General features: G+C 41.5%; 1 protein-coding gene across 1 annotated transcript; it reads left to right on the top strand.

Annotated features, from left to right (window-relative positions):
• The first annotated feature begins 4,921 nt into the window (after nt 1–4,921).
• Nucleotides 4,922–13,823, top strand: LOC122828558 (GTPase IMAP family member 8-like). Its single transcript, XM_044112196.1, has 6 exons — nt 4,922–4,978; nt 5,339–5,374; nt 6,323–6,379; nt 8,163–8,738; nt 9,376–10,587; nt 12,028–13,823. The coding sequence occupies exons 2-6, from the start codon at nt 5,356–5,358 to the stop codon at nt 13,593–13,595; spliced, it is 3,432 nt and encodes a 1,143-aa protein (XP_043968131.1). The 5' UTR covers nt 4,922–4,978; nt 5,339–5,355; the 3' UTR covers nt 13,596–13,823.
• The last annotated feature ends 2,859 nt before the right edge of the window (nt 13,824–16,682 follow it).

The raw sequence follows: 16,682 nt of genomic DNA, 5'->3' as shown, positions 1-16,682 counted from the left end.
TTATTATTATTATTATTATTATTATTATTATTATTATTATTATTATTATTATTATTATTATTATTATTATTATTATTATTATTATTATTATTATTATTATTATTATTATTATTATTATTATTATTATTATTATTATTATTATTATTATTATTATTATTATTTTATTTTCATGAATCAGGATCATATAAATATTTTTCAGTCTGTTTGAGTTTTCAGTTTTTCAGCCTCATCATGTTTTCATCAAAACAATAAAAAATAATAATAAATGAATTTCCTATAATTGTTAATACAAACATTGTATTTTTCATGCAGGAGAGGCCTGAATTTGGCATTTTGTTACATTTCTCACATTTGATTAACTAATGACATAATGGAATTAAAATTTATGATTAAATTGAGCCCCCCTGAGCCCACCGGGCCCCCCTGACCTCCCTGGACCCGCCGGGCCCCTGGTTGTGTGAGAGCCTGCAGCGCTGCAGGAGAGGCCTCCATAAAGCCACAGGCTGAACGACCGTCTGCTCCTCGTTTGGAGCTGAAACATCTGGACTGCAGCCAACCAGCTCAGAATCAAGATGGCGGCTTGTGGAAACATGCAGCCATGTTTTCTCTTCTAATCAGCTGCAGAACTTTTCCAGGACCAGACGACTGAAGTCTCAGATCAGAGAAACTCATCCAGGCGTTTCTCTTTAGAGGCTTTGATACCTGCAGCAGCGTCTCCACCAGAACCAGAACCAGAACCAGAACCAGAACCAGAACCTGGTTCTACATCAGAACCAGAACCAAACAAGGAAAAGCAGCTTTCAGCTTTGATCAACATGTTTGACGTGTAAAGATAATTTTCATGATGACTCAACAAAATACTAGTTTCTAAACTGGTGACTGTTTGATGTTTATGACATTTTTCTTTAGTTTTTATGATGTTTTTATGATGTTTGTTCAGTTATAAACCCATCATCATCCTGAATCTTAACTCCGACCCGGTTCAGGTTCTGAAGACGTCAGAGTGAAATCTCAGGGTTTTGTAAACAGTGGCGGAGCTAGACTTTTATTTCTGGGGGGGCCAATGGGGGGCCAGGGCTATCTGTAAGGGGTCCACTGACTATGACAATGACAATACAGTAAAAGTACTTTCATTCACATACTATATATAAATAAAGACTCATGAAATGAGATTTGCTCATGTAATTTGCAGTTTATTATCAATGCATGCCACACAAAGCATAAGTGGACATTAACCTCTAAATGACACCATTGTAACAAGACAAGACTTACAATGAGAATGCAGTGTCACACAGTTCACAATTACAATATCTCAAAAAAGAAGGTTGTATGTTATGGAAACTGTTATTTAATAGATGCTACATGTGCATTTTATTTTCGAACTTAATGCAGCTATGACCAAATGTACTGACTCCTAAACTATCATTGGTACAAGTACCAGTCGGTGAAGACCCAAATCATGACGAGAAACACAAGACTTCTTCATGCACTCATAAAAGTAAAATCCTTCGGTTGTTGTGAGATGAAGCAAAATATGTTACAAAGTCATCCATGTTGAGGCCCCGTGCCCTCCTTGACTCTATGCTAAGTGTTCCAATGTGACTTAGCCTGGCATCACCAAGAATAGTCTTTGTACCAGGAGCTGTGAAAAGTTCTCTTTCTCTCTTCTTGTTCCATGCTGAGTTCTGGGGAAGTTTGTCAAACTTGGCTGAACAGGGCCCTGTTCTTTTGACTTTGAAATATCTGGAATACAAACACAATGGTTATGTACACATAATTTACATGATCATTATGTCATGTAAATTGTGCAGCTACTAAGCAGGTCTTAGTGTAAGTAAAATTACCACTGGGTCCTTTTGGAAAAGCAAAAGGAGTGCTGGACACTGCTGAGAAGAGATCAGTGGTATCTCCTGCAATTGCCCCTTCTGGCTCATCATCATCCTGGTCAGGCGCAGAGCTTTCTGTGTTTTCAGACTCCTCCTTTGATGGAACTACGTTGTAAAAACAGTACATTAACATAATTGAACCAACAATTAAAGAAACACATTAGCAGAAGCCAGCAAGTAAAAATAACCTAAAACGGGGCAGGAATTTGACTGTTTCTGTAGATACTCTGACCTGGTGATGGTGGATTGGTGTTTGCCAGACTTTCTTTCTCGTGACTGTTCTCAGGACATGAGCTACCAGGACTGCTGATGTCAGAGCTGAACCCTGTTTGATCTGTGCCTGATTTGCTTTTTTTTATAAAGAAGCTGTCTATCCTGCCTCCCTGTCTTTTCATTCTCAACTGACCCTAGGAAAAAAAACAAGCCAGTCATGTTATGCCAAGTATCACTTCCTATTACTTAGTGTTAATAGATCCCCACTTCCAGTGTGTAGGTCAGGGGAAACAGACTGTGGCTGTATGTTCAGCATTCAAACTTCTCAGCTACTGGACCGACTAACCTGTTTTTGTTCATGATCATTATCGACTTTATTTATAAAGCACTTTAACAGCAGCCAGAGCTGAAATAAAGTGCTAAACATCAGCGATAAGATAAAAGAAAACATAAAAGAAAATGACAAAGCTAAACACATAAGAATTTAAATAAATTAAACATTTCATGGAAAACATAATAAAGCAAAAAGAGTAACAGATTAAATTGTCACAAGTTCATGCCCTTTCCTAGGGGAAACGGAACCTCTAACAAAGTGTTGCCGTTTCATAGAAAATGTTTAGAAAAGAATTAGTAAAAATAGCAAATGTCAGTGGGGAACTTGTGTGGAGTTTTTTCACTCATTTTATAGTACAAGCTGGCTCCATTAGCATTACCTTTCACAGGTAAGAAAGAAAGAACACAATTTTATGAACAGAATTTCTTGACTTTGTGGCCAAACGACAGCTTCTGAGCCAATAAATATTTCCCATGTAATTATATTGGCCAGAAGTAACTACTCTGATTTTTATTTTCTTAGTATAGCTAACATTTTTCATTCTGTATAGTTTTATTTAATGCGAGAGCTGATGATCCATTCTGTCTGATAACACATGCACCACGTTGGATACTTTTTTTTTTACTTCCCGTATTTATCCTCCCGACATTGTTCAGGCAGACGTGAGTGGTAAACACACTGAAACACGTCAGCGTCTTTACAATACTTTTTGCTTCTGCGTGCATTACGAGTCTGACTGGCAGACGTGACGTATCATAGGAACTGGCCGACTCGCTCACTAAGTCGGCGTCTACGTATGTCTATAGCTGTAGCATTGTTAGCTTGATGCTCGCAACTTATAGTAGTAACTCAACTACCAGAAACTATTTCCTGGCTGAGCACAAAATGTTTTTAACGGGGTTTTTTTATTGGTAGTAGTAAACCATTGTAAAACTTACCTTTGAAGTCAGATTATCCGTCTTGGAGTCAAATCGACTGTATTCCTCTTAGCTGTACAATATTTCTCTATCGTCTCTTCGCGGTTCTCCTTCTCTTCTTCTGTTGGGTCAACTCTGTTGTGTCCAAATGGTGTATCACAATAAACGTAAATGGTGCATATCGCCCCCTGCTGCTTTTGAGCAGTCACAACAGTCACAAGTGTCACAACCCATTGTGGTACATAGTGCTACCTACTGTGAAGGAATGACTGGGTGTCGTGACATGTCGATCATTTGGGGGGGCCGCTGGGGGGGCCAATCAGATGGCTGGGGGGGCACTGGCCCCCCCCGCCCCCCCTCTAGCTCCGCCTCTGTTTGTAAATGAATGATTTTGACCGGAGTTTCTGGGTCCAGTCCGGTACCAGCAGCAGGTCAGTGTTTGCTCTTTTCTCCGTCAGTAAACTCTGCAGCTCAGAGGAAACGAAGCTCCGCCTCCCAGCAGGAAACCAGACAGAAATATAAAAAATATCAACCAGGATGTTTATCTTAAAGGGAGGATGAGAAAATAAAATAATTTAACTGTCGAGTTCACTGAGCTCCATGGAGAAAAAACTTTTCATTCTGAAACAATGAGAATAAAAATGAAAACTGGGAGGATTTATGAAATATCTAAACTGATTTAAATTGGCAGCATGCAGAACATTAACGGTTCATTAGAAACGTTGAGTCAGGAAATGTCCCAGGATGCATCACTGTGAAAAAAAAGATTTCTGTAACTTCTGAACTTCCTCTGCTGGCCACGCTGTGACGGCATTCAGGGGCCGCACACAATCCTCCTGAGGGCCACAAACGGCCCCCGAGCCACACTTTAAAAACGCTGCTGATTTTTTTTTATGTTATAAAGTTTAATAATCTGGGATCATATTCCTGTTCAGTGTTTCCCATCAGCTGCAGGTCACATTATTATAAATAAATATAAGTAATATTTTTTAAATCATGAAAAATAAAACCTTCCTCAGACGCCGGCCTCTGATTGGTCGGTTTCACTGCGTCTGTGTCTGCTTGGCCCCGCCTCCTGTGACCTTTGACCTTCTGTCAGGCAGATCTTTGGTGAAGCTGAACGTGGATTAAAAACATTTTACAACAATTTCTGGTGAGTTTATTCAAATTAAATGTTAATAATTAAAATATTAAATGAAAACATCTAAAATCTTTTCTAACTTCTCCAGTTTTGTTTTCTGTTAGTTTGATTTTGTGTCTTGATTTTTAATTTTATCCAATATCCTGATCATCTCCATAACTTTATTCTTTGTCTAAGAATCAGATGGAAAATGGAAACATGAAGAATAAATGAACATAAATCGACTGGTTTCCATTTTCAGAGAAGGAAATAAAACGAACCAAAGTTCAAACAGAAACTGAATCACTATAAAGCAGCAAAACACGTTCAGGTTCTGATAGCATCAATAAAGTCAGATAAATGGGCCATAAACAGAACCAGAGGGTGAAGGTCACTGAGCAGAGTTCAGTCCGTCAGCAGAGAGAACCATGAATTTGTCTGAAATTATGATTTAAACGATGGATTATTGATTCGGCTCTCGGTTTAATTCATTCTCTGGAATCACCAGGTGAGTCTGCTAGCGCTGCTCCTGCAGCTCCTCCAGAGTTCAGTCAGCAGGTTTTATGATTTTTATGATTTTTCTATGTTCAGACTTTGACTAATGAAAATCTGAAATTATCTAAAATTCTGATTTATAGAGTTTTGATCCAGAACCAAATCTCACCTTTCAGATCCTGATAAATATTAAATGAATGGGAATCCTTTCAAAATAAAGGCATAATTCAGGAGAGTTATGAAGTCTTTCTTCTCCAGGATGTTTTAATGTTTTTCGAACGGATCTGAGATGCTGACAGGTTAAACATTTAAATAATTACTTCATAGAAGCTCATTTTATCAGTTCATGTTCTAAATATTTCTGTTTGCTCAGTTTCTCCTCGTTTCCTCATGATGGATGAAGCAGCTGGTGAGTTCAGACTGTCTCTCTATTTAAACAGATCTACGTACATTCTGTTTCTCATATATCTACTCTGATCAGGCAAAACATTATGACCACCTGCCTAAAATCTGTTATCCACCTCACCTGTCAGCGGTCATAATGTTATGCCTGATATCACAGCTTCTGTTTTTTTAAACAGAACTTAATACAAATTGTTAAAACATAGAATTCCTGAACTATTTTTTACCTGCAGAGTTAAAGAAAATCAGATTTTCTGACTTATTTAAAGTTTTTACACTTTTTAAAAAAATGTTTGTGATTCTAAATTCTCCAAAAATGTTTTTTAAATTATCTTTTATTTCTGTGAATATTTGAGCACAACAATTTCTGTTTCCAAAAGCATCAAGATTTATTCAGGTTTGCTGCTGGTAAAAAAATCCACCTGCATTTGGAAAAATATGATTTCTGAATGTAAAGAATGAAAATAACGGAGAAAACTGTGATGTTTACGGTTCTTTATGCTCTGAATAAACTGCAGGAAAGGATTGAATTTAAAGTTTTGGACTAAAATACACAAACAGAGTAAAGCTGCTGTGATTGGACAGTAACCTGGTCCAGATGCAGAGCAGGACGTAACGAGTCGATCTGTTAATAAATAAACTGATATTTATGAAAACTGGTTAATATTTGAACAGTTAAACTTATTCAGTTATGTTGTTGATTTGGTGAAACATGATTGATTTAATGCCTGCAGTATGATTATATATTTAATAAAGCATCAGGTGTGACGTGGAGCCAAACGTCACACATCGTGTTACTGCGCCCTCTGGTGTTGAAAAGTCTCAACAGCAACAAAAACCTTAAAATGATCGACTTCACAGTCAGAGTCCAGCTCTATTGGCTTTTTATGACATCACATAAACTTCCCATAATGCATCTGAATGACCTCTCTCTCTCTCTCTCTCTCTCTCTCAGTTTTTTATGACGTGCCTTGCTTGACCCGTAAAACCAGCAAAGATCTCCTTCTGACCTGTAAGTCGTCCTGATCTGAAAGTTTCTGCCGCTGATTGTTCATCTGCATGTTTGGTGTTTATCTGCTTTTCTGAAGCTTTTACTGAACTTGAGTGAAAACAGGAAGTGAATGCAGGTGTGTGTGTCTAAGGTGTGTTAATGTTGGGTTGTGGGACTGAGAGACCTCACTGCTGCTGGACTCCTCAACCACAAAGCTGTTAGTTTCTCTACTGAATATAAACTGAGTTAAAGGGCCAGGTGTAGCGTTGGGGAGGATATGAGTCTCTTTGGGGTTCAATTCCCCAGACGAGCGCCGCTTGTCCAGCCAGGGATCCATAGATCACCTACAGATCCATCAGATCCTGGAAACCTCCTGGAGCGGATCCTGGAATCCTCCTGGAGTGGCTGCAGGACACAGACGTCCAGTCCACCAGCAGTCAGCACCACCCCATCCTCCGCCCCCAGGCTGAAGGGTGACTCACTGAGCACCAATAAATGATCAATTTAAATATTTAAGACCAATTCAAATTTCTTCCTGTATTTGGGGAGACGATGGCTGGAAGAATTCATCCTGCAGTTTGATGCTTCATCCTGTTGTTGGCTGGTGGTCAGAGGGTCCAGTGGGTCCAATGGTTCCAGTGGGTCCAGTGGGTCCAATGGGTCTACTGGGTCCAATGGGTCCAATGGGTCTAGTGGGTCCAATGGTTCCAGTGGGTCCAATGGGTCCGGTGGGTCCAATGGGTCCAGTGGGTCCAATGGGTCCAATGGGTCCAGTGGGTCCAATGGTTCCAGTGGGTCCAATGGGTCCAGTGGGTCCAATGGGTCCAGTGGGTCCAGTGGGTCCAATGGGTCCAGTGGGTCCAATGGGTCCAATGGGTCCAGTGGGTCCAATGGTTCCAGTGGGTCCAATGGGTCCAATGGTTCCAGTGGGTCCAATGGGTCCAGTGGGTCCAATGGTTCCAGTGGGTCCAATGGGTCCAATGGGTCCGCTGGGTCCAATGGGTCCAGTGGGTCCAGTGGGTTCAGCAGTTTGATGCTTCATCCTGTTGATGGCTGGTGGTCAGAGGGTCCAATGGGTCCAGTGGGTCCAATGGGTCCAATGGGTCCGGTGAGTCCAGACGGTCCGGTGAGTCCAGTGGCGCAGAAGTTCTGTACTGTTAACTGTTCTCATGTCCTCAGTTTCATGTTCTAAGCAGTTCATTCATTTTATTTGCCAAGCAGTGAATCTTTGTCAGGTGGACAAAAATCACTGTATCATCACAGCAAAGTACAGAAAATTCACAAATCCCCAAAAGAATGAAACATACAAAAATTATTATAAACATTTACATATGAAACATAAATAAAACAGTGACAGGATGTTGGCTGCTCAGCCTCATGTGGATCCTAAGAATAATATTAAGACAACTTGAGCAACATTTATGTCATTAGGCTGTTAGCCTCTATTGAAACCAATAGTCTTTAATCTATATTCAAATTTCTATAATTTTCCTAAACTCACATGTGGCAATGGCAGCCATTTTGGACAGTTTGAGTGGAACATCCGGAACTGTTGATGTAAATGAACTGAACTGAACTGAACTGAACTGAACTGAACTGGCTTGTTGTTGGACTCCTCTGCTCGTTACTCCATTTGAAGTGCACTTCCACTAATTGGCCAGTGGGTGGCACTACATGCACACAATCTCCATTCAGAATCTGTGCAGATGCAAACAAAGCTTCTGAAAAGTTGCCAACATGACTGAAGGAGCAGAGGCACAACCTGGACAATGTTTTTACAGTTTCCTGTCTTTTTCTACTCCAGTCTCCCCACTGAGGATCATTCTAATGGGGAACAGTTGGTCTTCAAGAAGCGAGGTTGGGAACGCCCTACTGGGACAATCCCAGTTCAACACCGAGGTAGAACCAGAAACCTGCCTGAGTTTCACAGGACAGCTGATGGGGAACGGCTTGGTCATCATCAACACTCCAAACCTGCTGCTGCCCAGCATCTCCCAGTTCCACCTGATCGAGCACATCGAATGCTGCATGAGACTTTCTTCTCCTGGACCTCATCTGTTCCTGCTGGTTCTGCAACCTGAAAGCTTCACAGAAGACCACAAAGACAGGCTCTGCAGAATCCTGGAACATATCAGTGACCAATCCTTTGCTCACTCGCTGGTTCTGAAAACACCCAGAGAGACTCCTGGACAAAACTCGGTCGGTCCGGGGGCCCTAGAGGCCATGGTGAGGAACTGCAGAGGAGAGTTTCTGTGGAAGAGGACCACCAAACTCTCTGAGATCTGGCAGTTTTTGGAAAAAACTCTGACAGAGAACAGAGGACGACGAGTCAGCTCAGAGAAGTTTGAGGAGCAGACATCCATGAACAGCCAGGTTTCCAGTGAGTATGGCCTGGCTTTCCTTTGTTTCCACAAAACCAGCTTCACTCCTTCATTAAATGCTCAACCATAATTGGCCATTATTGATTCAATATAGGCACCATGTTTGGTTTTTATCTTTAGACCAGAACGTAAAACTGAAACTAACTCCAGAGTTTCAAACGGGTTAAAGTAATTTCAAATGTCACGTTTAAAACAGCAGTAGACCAAAGTGCTTCACAATTTACACCAACCATCACGACACAAGACAAAGATTAAAACAATAAAATGCAGATATTAAATAGCAAACAGGAAACAAGTTGAGTAAAAGTATCAGAAGAACAGCAATTCAAGTTGCACTAAGAGCCAATAAAAATGTTTTTGATAGATATTGAAGTGAAGATGCCTGTTTACTGTTATGCTAGCAGGTGATGCTAGCAGGTGATGCTAACAGGTGATGCTAACAGGTGATGCTAGCAGGTGATGCTAGCAGGTGATGCTAGCAGGTGATGCTAAGTTCTGGTCCAATGAAAGCATATCTGTTTGCTAATTGAACTTTGTTCAACAAGTTTATAGTCTAGATCCATTCTCCATACCTTATTGATAAGCTGATTGGATGTGGAACCGCATGCAGTTTTGATTGTTATTATTGTTTTTCAGGTTCGGCCTTCAGAATAGTTCTGTTTGGGAAAAGTGAAGAGATGAAGACCAAACTGGGGAACTTTATTCTTGGTAAAGGCCGAGAGGATTTCCATAAAACATCTTCTCCTAAATGTGCAGCTGCTAACGGAGAGTGGAGAGGATATTCACTGACGGTGGTTAAAACTCCAAACTTCTTCCACATGTCTGAGAAAAAACTCAAAGCAGAAATGAAGGAGTGTGTGAGACTCTGTGAGCCTGGACCAAATGTCCTTCTGCTGCTGGTCAAACCTTCCTCATTCTCCCAGAGGAAGAGGCAAAGCCTCTCATCCACCCTCGGTTTGCTCGGACCGGACGCTGTGAAACACTCGCTGGTGGTTAAGACACATGAACAGATCGAATCTGGGCCGATCAAGCAGCTGATCAGAGACTGTGATGAACGACAGTACAACATGTATGAAAATGACCAGAGGGCATTAATGAGGAAGGTAAAGGCCACCGTGCACCTCAACAAGGGACTCTACCTCACCTTGGCTGAAGAGAACATGGACCCAGAACCTGGACTTCACAGGAGAACCTTAAACCTGGTTCTGTGTGGGACAAGAAACGCAGAGAAAACCTCACTAGCGAAGGTCATTTTGGGTCAGACAGAACTTCATTTGGACTCCAACCCTTCAGACATCGTCAGGAACGAAGGAGAGGTGTGCGGCCGTTGGGTTTCTATTCTGGAGATGCCTTCACTGTACGGAAAAGCTCAGCAGGAAGTGATGGAGGAATCCTTCAGGTGTGTCTCCCTCTGTGATCCTGAGGGTGTCCACGCCTTCATCCTGGTCCTACCTGTGGGTCCCCTCACTGATGAAGACAAGGGAGAGTTACACACCATCCAGGACACATTCAGCTCTAGAGTCCATGACTTCACCATCATCCTCTTCACCACAGAGACTGATGCTGCAGCTCCTGCTGTCACTGACTTCATCAGGGAAAGCAGAGGCGTCCAGGATCTCTGCCGGAGCTGTGGAGGAAGATATTTAGTTCTGAACATCAAGGACAGGCAGCAGATCCCAGAGCTGCTGCGAGTCGTAGAAAAAACAATCATGTCTGAAGATGAGCAACTTGGATACACAGCCAAAATACACGCCAACGCTCAGGCAGAAAAAATCTGGGAAAAAGATAAAAACATTGTACATCTGGAGGAAGAAGTTCAGAACCTCAAATGGAAAGCCAACATCAGCAGTAAGTGAGATACAGTCATTAAAAAGAACCACAAATAATCTGATCTTTGACATGTTTTAGAACTACTTCATTCCAACCTCATATAGAAAAACTAATTAAAGAAAATCAAAGTCCAGTCCAGGAAGCTCCTTCAGCAGCTTTTAGATCCTCCTCCATCTGCAGTCAAGTCCAGTTCATTAGTATCTCACATTTCAGCAACAAGGCAGTTCAAAGGGCTCTAAATGATTAATACATAGCATAATAAATAAGCAACAAAATCCCCATTACGTTACTTTGCACTGGCACTCCTGGAAGATTTAGCAAATGGGAGAATCAGGAAGGAAATCCAAACTATTCAAGCCTGAATGCAGTATTCCCATGACCTCCAGGGGGCAGCAGAGGCTGGTTTTCCAAGCCCACTGAGGTCACAGGAAGTGTGTTTTAATCTGCTCACACCTGTTTGTACTCAGCTGTGGACAGTCGACCTCCTACAACACCACTGATGTGGCTAAACCAGACAAACCGAGCTACACAGTTAGCTGTGCTAACCCTAAAGCATGAACATTAGTACTGCTGCAGCTAAACATGGTGTTTAGCGGAAGCTAATGCTAAAGTGTTTTAATTGTCCAGCAACCTGAGAAGGTGAAGATCTATCGTATCAGTTTCTTCCTCTGGTTAAATCAGTTTGGTTTTTAGAGGCCTGAACAAATACAAGAGCTCACCAAACTCGACGGACGTCAGAACTGGATGAAAATTAAATATTTTAAGAGTTTCACAAAGTCAGAACAGGAGTGGCTCAACAGCGCCCCCTGGCAACTTTCAAAACACCTTACTTTATTGTACAGCTATGAAATTTGGTACACTTGTAAAAGTCCTCAAGTCCTGCACAAAACTCTCCTGCTCTCCACTGAACAAGAAGTCGGCCATCTTGGATTGAAAGCTCCAAACCCATTTTGGCAGTTTATAGTTTAATCAAACTTCTACAGATTTCAATCAATCAGTTTGAGACTTGATCAATTTGCTAATAAGGCCTGGCAGATTAAAAGTTATCAAAACTCCAAGTTTCAAAATCTTTTTTGTTTGGTGTCACAGAGACACCAAAACTTTCAGGGGTTGATCCACATCCGGTTCCTGCAACATGCAGCAGTCAATACACTTAATCAACATCCCTCGGCAACAGGAAGTGTAATTTATTACTTTGGCATTAAACAATTGACCCTCTTGACCTAATTGACATGATCTTGTAACAGAACATGGTTAACAATTTGCTTTAAAGCATAAAGATTTTCCATTGTTTATTAATGCCCAGATTTGCCTTTGAAATGAAACCCAAGTTGCATTTTTGTTTTCATAAACGTACATCAGAAGTTCACATCCTTTTTACTAACCTACACTCATGACCTATATTCCACTGACTCTTAAGCTTCTATTAAAAACTTAAATAACTTCTTTTCCTTCCAGGAGTCGATGGACCGCCGGCCCCAGACTCTCTTAGGATCGTCCTGATCGGTAAGACCGGCTGTGGGAAGAGCTCCTCTGGAAACACCATCCTGGGAAGAGAGGAATTCAAAGCTCAGGCTCTCCAGAAATCTGTCACCAAGTATTGCCAGAAAGCTCAGAGTGAAGTCGCCGGCCACTCAGTCACTGTGGTCGACACTCCTGGACTGTTTGACACCAGCCTGTCCAACGATGAAGTCAACCAGGAGATGACCAAGTGCATCAGCCTCCTGGCTCCTGGTCCACACGTCTTCCTTCTGGTGCTGCAGATCAGCAGGTTCACTGCAGAGGAGAAGGACACATTAAAACTGGTCAAGAGAGTCTTTGGAAAAACGTCTGAGAAGTTCACCATCATCCTGTTCACAAAAGGAGATTCATTAGAACATCATTCAATGTCTTTAGAGGAATACATCGAGACAGGAGACGATCAGATCAAGAATCTCATCGATGACTGTGGAGGACGGTACCACATGTTCAACAACTACAACAAAGAAAACAAAGCACAGCAGGTCTCTGGGCTGATAGAGAAGATCAAGCAGATGGTGAAGAAAAACGGCAGCGGCTGCTTCACCAATGAGATGCTGAGGGAAGCCGAGGCGGCGATCCAGAAAGAAGTGGAGAAAATCCTGGAACAGAAGAACGAGGAGATGCAGAAAGAGCTGCAAACGATTGAGAAACAACGAGACAAAGAAATGAAAGAGCTGCAGGAGAGGATGGAGGAAGAAGAAGCAGCTCTAGCAAGTCACAGAGAAGATACATTAAAACAACTGGAGCAGGCCAGAGTTAAAATTACCAATGAGACTGAGAGGATAAAGAAAGAGAAGGAAAAGAGGGATGAAGAAGACAGGAAGAAGAAGAGAGAGGAGGAGAAGGAAAATCAGGAGTCTGAAGCAAAACTGATAAATTTGCAGGAAAAAATTGATTCTACGACAGATCTGGAGAAGAAAAGTTTACTGGGACAACTTAAAGAAAGTACGAGGAAAGAGCAAGAGAACAGGAAGAAGGAGCAGAAGGAATACTGGGAACGTCGAAGGAGAGAGAACGAGAGCAGACGGAAAAAGGCTGAAACAAAACTCAAACAGCTCCAAATGTATTACGATCAGAACAAAAAGACGTCCGAACAGCAGACTGAACAGGAGAGCAAAAAACTGGGAGAGTTGGACGAAAAATATGAGAAGAAAGCAGCGGACATCAAGAAGAAGTTCCAAGAGGAGGCGAGAGCACAAGCTGAAGAGCACAACAACTTCAGGGAGAAATACACAGAAAACTTTGCTGGTCTGATGGAGGAACACCGGGAGGAAATCCAGAACCTGGAGCGGAAACACCAGAGGGAGATGCAGGAGAAAGAGGAGAAACGGCAGAAAGAGTACAAACTGCTGGACAACCTGCTGGTTCACAAAGAGGAACGACTGAAAGAAGAACTGGAGCACAAAGACCAGCAGCTGAAAGAAATGGAGGAATTAAAGATCGCCCAGGAGAGAGAGCTGAAGACCATGAAGGAGAAATACAAGAACAGATGTTTGATCTCCTGAGAGGTTCTGGTCCAGGGATCGACCCACTTCATCGACTGGCCTGTGGATTTACATCAACAACATCTCAACATGTAGCAGTTAGCAATCAGCTAATTTATGACTCCAGATCCAAACCTCCAGGTCCAAACCTCCAAGTCCAAACCTCCAAGTCCAAACCTCCAGGTCCAAACCTCCAGGTCCAAACGTCCAGGTCCAAACGTCCAGGTCCAAACGTCCAGGTCCAAACCTCCAAGTCCAAACCTCCAGGTCCAAACCTCCAGGTCCAAACCTCCAAGTCCAAACCTCCGGGTCAAAACCTCCGGGTCCAAACCTCCAGGTCCAAACATCCAAGTCCAAACCTCCAGGTCCAAACCTCCAGGTCCAAACCTCCAAGTCCAAACCTCCAAACCTGCAAGTCCAAACCTCCAGGTCCAAACCTCCAAACCTCCAAGTCCAAACCTCCAGGTCCAAACCTCCAGGTCCAAATCTCCAAGTCCAAACCTCCAAGTCCAAACCTCCAGGTCCAAACCTCCAGGTCCAAACCTCCAAGTCCAAACCTCCAGGTCCAAACCTCCAGGTCCAAACCTCCAAGTCCAAACCTCCAAGTCCAAACCTCCAGGTCCAAACCTCCAGGTCCAAACCTCCAAACCTTCAAGTCCAAACCTCCAGGTCCAAACCTCCAGGTCCAAACCTCCAAACCTCCAGGTCCAAACCTCCAAACCTCCAGGTCCAAACCTCCAAACCTCCAAGTCCAAACCTCCAGGTCCAAACCTTTCATCCACCTGCAGAGAGCAAAGACTCCAACAGATTTCAGAGAAAATGTCCCAGAGGACAAATGGAGCTCAGATCCTGCTGATCTCTCAGCCTGTCCACATTAACGCCCACATAGTGAGGAAGACGTTGCCAATGGAGTCGCCCCAACTGGGTCAGAACCAGAGCAGACATCGACCGGCTGGAGGAAGACCTGACGATGAAGGAGCTTCTCTTCCAGCAGCAACGAGCCACAATACTCACTCTGACGATGTTAAAATATTCTTCCTCATGTCTTCCTCAGTATACGACTCGGATTTATTCTGGTCTCTTAGCAACAAGCCTGGCACAATCTGGAGGTGTGTGCTCTCCTGACAGTTTTCAGTAAATCCAAACTGATCTGGAGGTTTAAGTTTCTCTGTTTTTGGTCAAATATATTTTATAACTTATTATCAGTGATGGCATCGTTACTGTGAAAAGTAACTTTAATCTGATTAATTATTACTTGATTTGAAAAGTAACTAAGTTACATTTAAAGTAACTTTTTGTTACTTTCAGGAGCTGCTGACAACAACACTGTGAAGATTACATTAATGTTTGCCAATATTTAATCTCAAGTGATTTTATAATAATAACATCAACAATATTTCTCCATTTATAAGGTTGAACTGAAGGGAGATTGTTTAAAGGTAACAACAGTACGAAAAAAACTTTAGTAACAGAAACGGTGGTGACTGGACGAGACGTAGAGGAAATGAAATTAAACTACAAAAGAAAATAGTAATTTTCTATTGTAGTAATTGTAACAATAAGTAACTGTAGTCTGACTACTGGATTTGAAAAAGCAACGCGTTAGATTACTGGTTACTGAAAAAGTAACATATTAATATATTACATATTAATATATTACATATAAATATGTAAGGCGTTACTGACATCACTGCTCATTATGAACATCAGGCTGTAATCCGGTTCAAACTGAGCAGAACTTTTCCTAACATGAATCAGAAGAGAGAGAACCCAGAAAGAGTTTTCAGTACCAGAACCAAAACAACCTCCTGGTCCTGGATGGAGGTTCATTCATGATCTTCATTTAGTGACGTCACTAGATGAGGATCTGAAACGTTTATCGATAAAAAGTCGTGATAAATATTCATATTATTACTCCATTAGATGAAAAATTACACTTTATTACATTCACTCCTAAATGGAAACAGTTTTTCCAAAAGGTTAGTTGAGTAAATGTAACTGAGTTAACATAACTAGTTACTACCAACTGTGGATGGTTTTACCAGGAAACTGTTTCCACCAAGACAAGATCCAAAATGGATTCCAGGATCGTTTCATAACTTTGAACCTGCAGCAGGTTAAACATGTTTGGACAGAAACTTCTGGATGTTTTCTGTGTTTTTCTGTTTCTTCAGTCTGAAAATCAGCCGAGTCCAGATCAGAGTTCTGGACGTGAAGCTTGTCAAGAAATCTGGGGTGTGTGAGATCTGTCCAGGCCCAAGCAGAACAAACGATCATAAGATGCCTAGGAGACTGCCACAGACTACTGTGTTGAGTAATAATGATTTCTTAAGGTGTAATCCCTGTGTTTAGTATGTTCTTTGTAACGATGAACCAAAATCAAATAATCTATGGTTGGTAAAATGTAAGGAATTGAAGTTTTACACAGGAGAAGAAATAGGGCTGTGTTGCAGCGACAGGAAGTGGTTAGAATGTCAGAGCTGCCGATGAGAGCTGAGAGCTGCTTGCAGCTGCAGACTCGGAAAGTTTTTAAAATAGTTACAAACTGTCATGAGTCAAGGAAATGTCAAGAAGAGGTGGAGGTTTTAGTTATTTTAGTAAATAAAGTTATCTTTAAAATGAATTACTTAAGAGAAATCTAGACCCAACAGTAGACTTAAAGGTTAATAAATAAATATTCTGTTTCCAGCCTACAGATAGGAAAGACTATTATTTCCAAACATGAAAGTTACAAAGAATGAAATCTAAAAACATTGTGAATAATTGGATAAGATTCAAAGTGAAATGCTTTCATTAATATTGGTTTGCTTGCAGTAAACATTTACTCTTGTATTGAAACAAGTAACTGTAACTTTGATGTCAAGTAATTAGAATTATGGATTATTCCTAGTTTCTTTTCAGAAAACTTGTAGTAAGCTCACGTTAAGTTACAACTGATGAATTATGGATATTATAATGAATTGGTAGATGATAAATTAGGAAAGTAAAATAAGTTAAATGTGACTTTTATGGTGGAAGGATGCAGCTGCCTGTGAAAGATCAGAGGAAGGGCGTGAGGTGTGAATGGAGCAGATCTCGGGTTGCAGGTGTCACAAGTGCATTAGTTCA

The sequence above is a fragment of the Gambusia affinis genome, linkage group LG03 (assembly GCF_019740435.1).
Source record: "Gambusia affinis linkage group LG03, SWU_Gaff_1.0, whole genome shotgun sequence".
Classification (NCBI taxonomy): Eukaryota; Metazoa; Chordata; class Actinopteri; order Cyprinodontiformes; family Poeciliidae; genus Gambusia; species Gambusia affinis.
Note: the sequence above shows the minus strand (reverse complement) of the source record. Positions and strands in the feature narration are given on the sequence as shown.

Coding starts and splice junctions, on each gene's coding strand:
- LOC122828558 (XM_044112196.1), top strand. Junction 8,739..9,375: donor CATGAACAGCCAGGTTTCCA/GTGAGTATGGCC, acceptor ATTGTTTTTCAG/GTTCGGCCTTCAGAATAGTT. Junction 10,588..12,027: donor ATGGAAAGCCAACATCAGCA/GTAAGTGAGATA, acceptor TTTTCCTTCCAG/GAGTCGATGGACCGCCGGCC.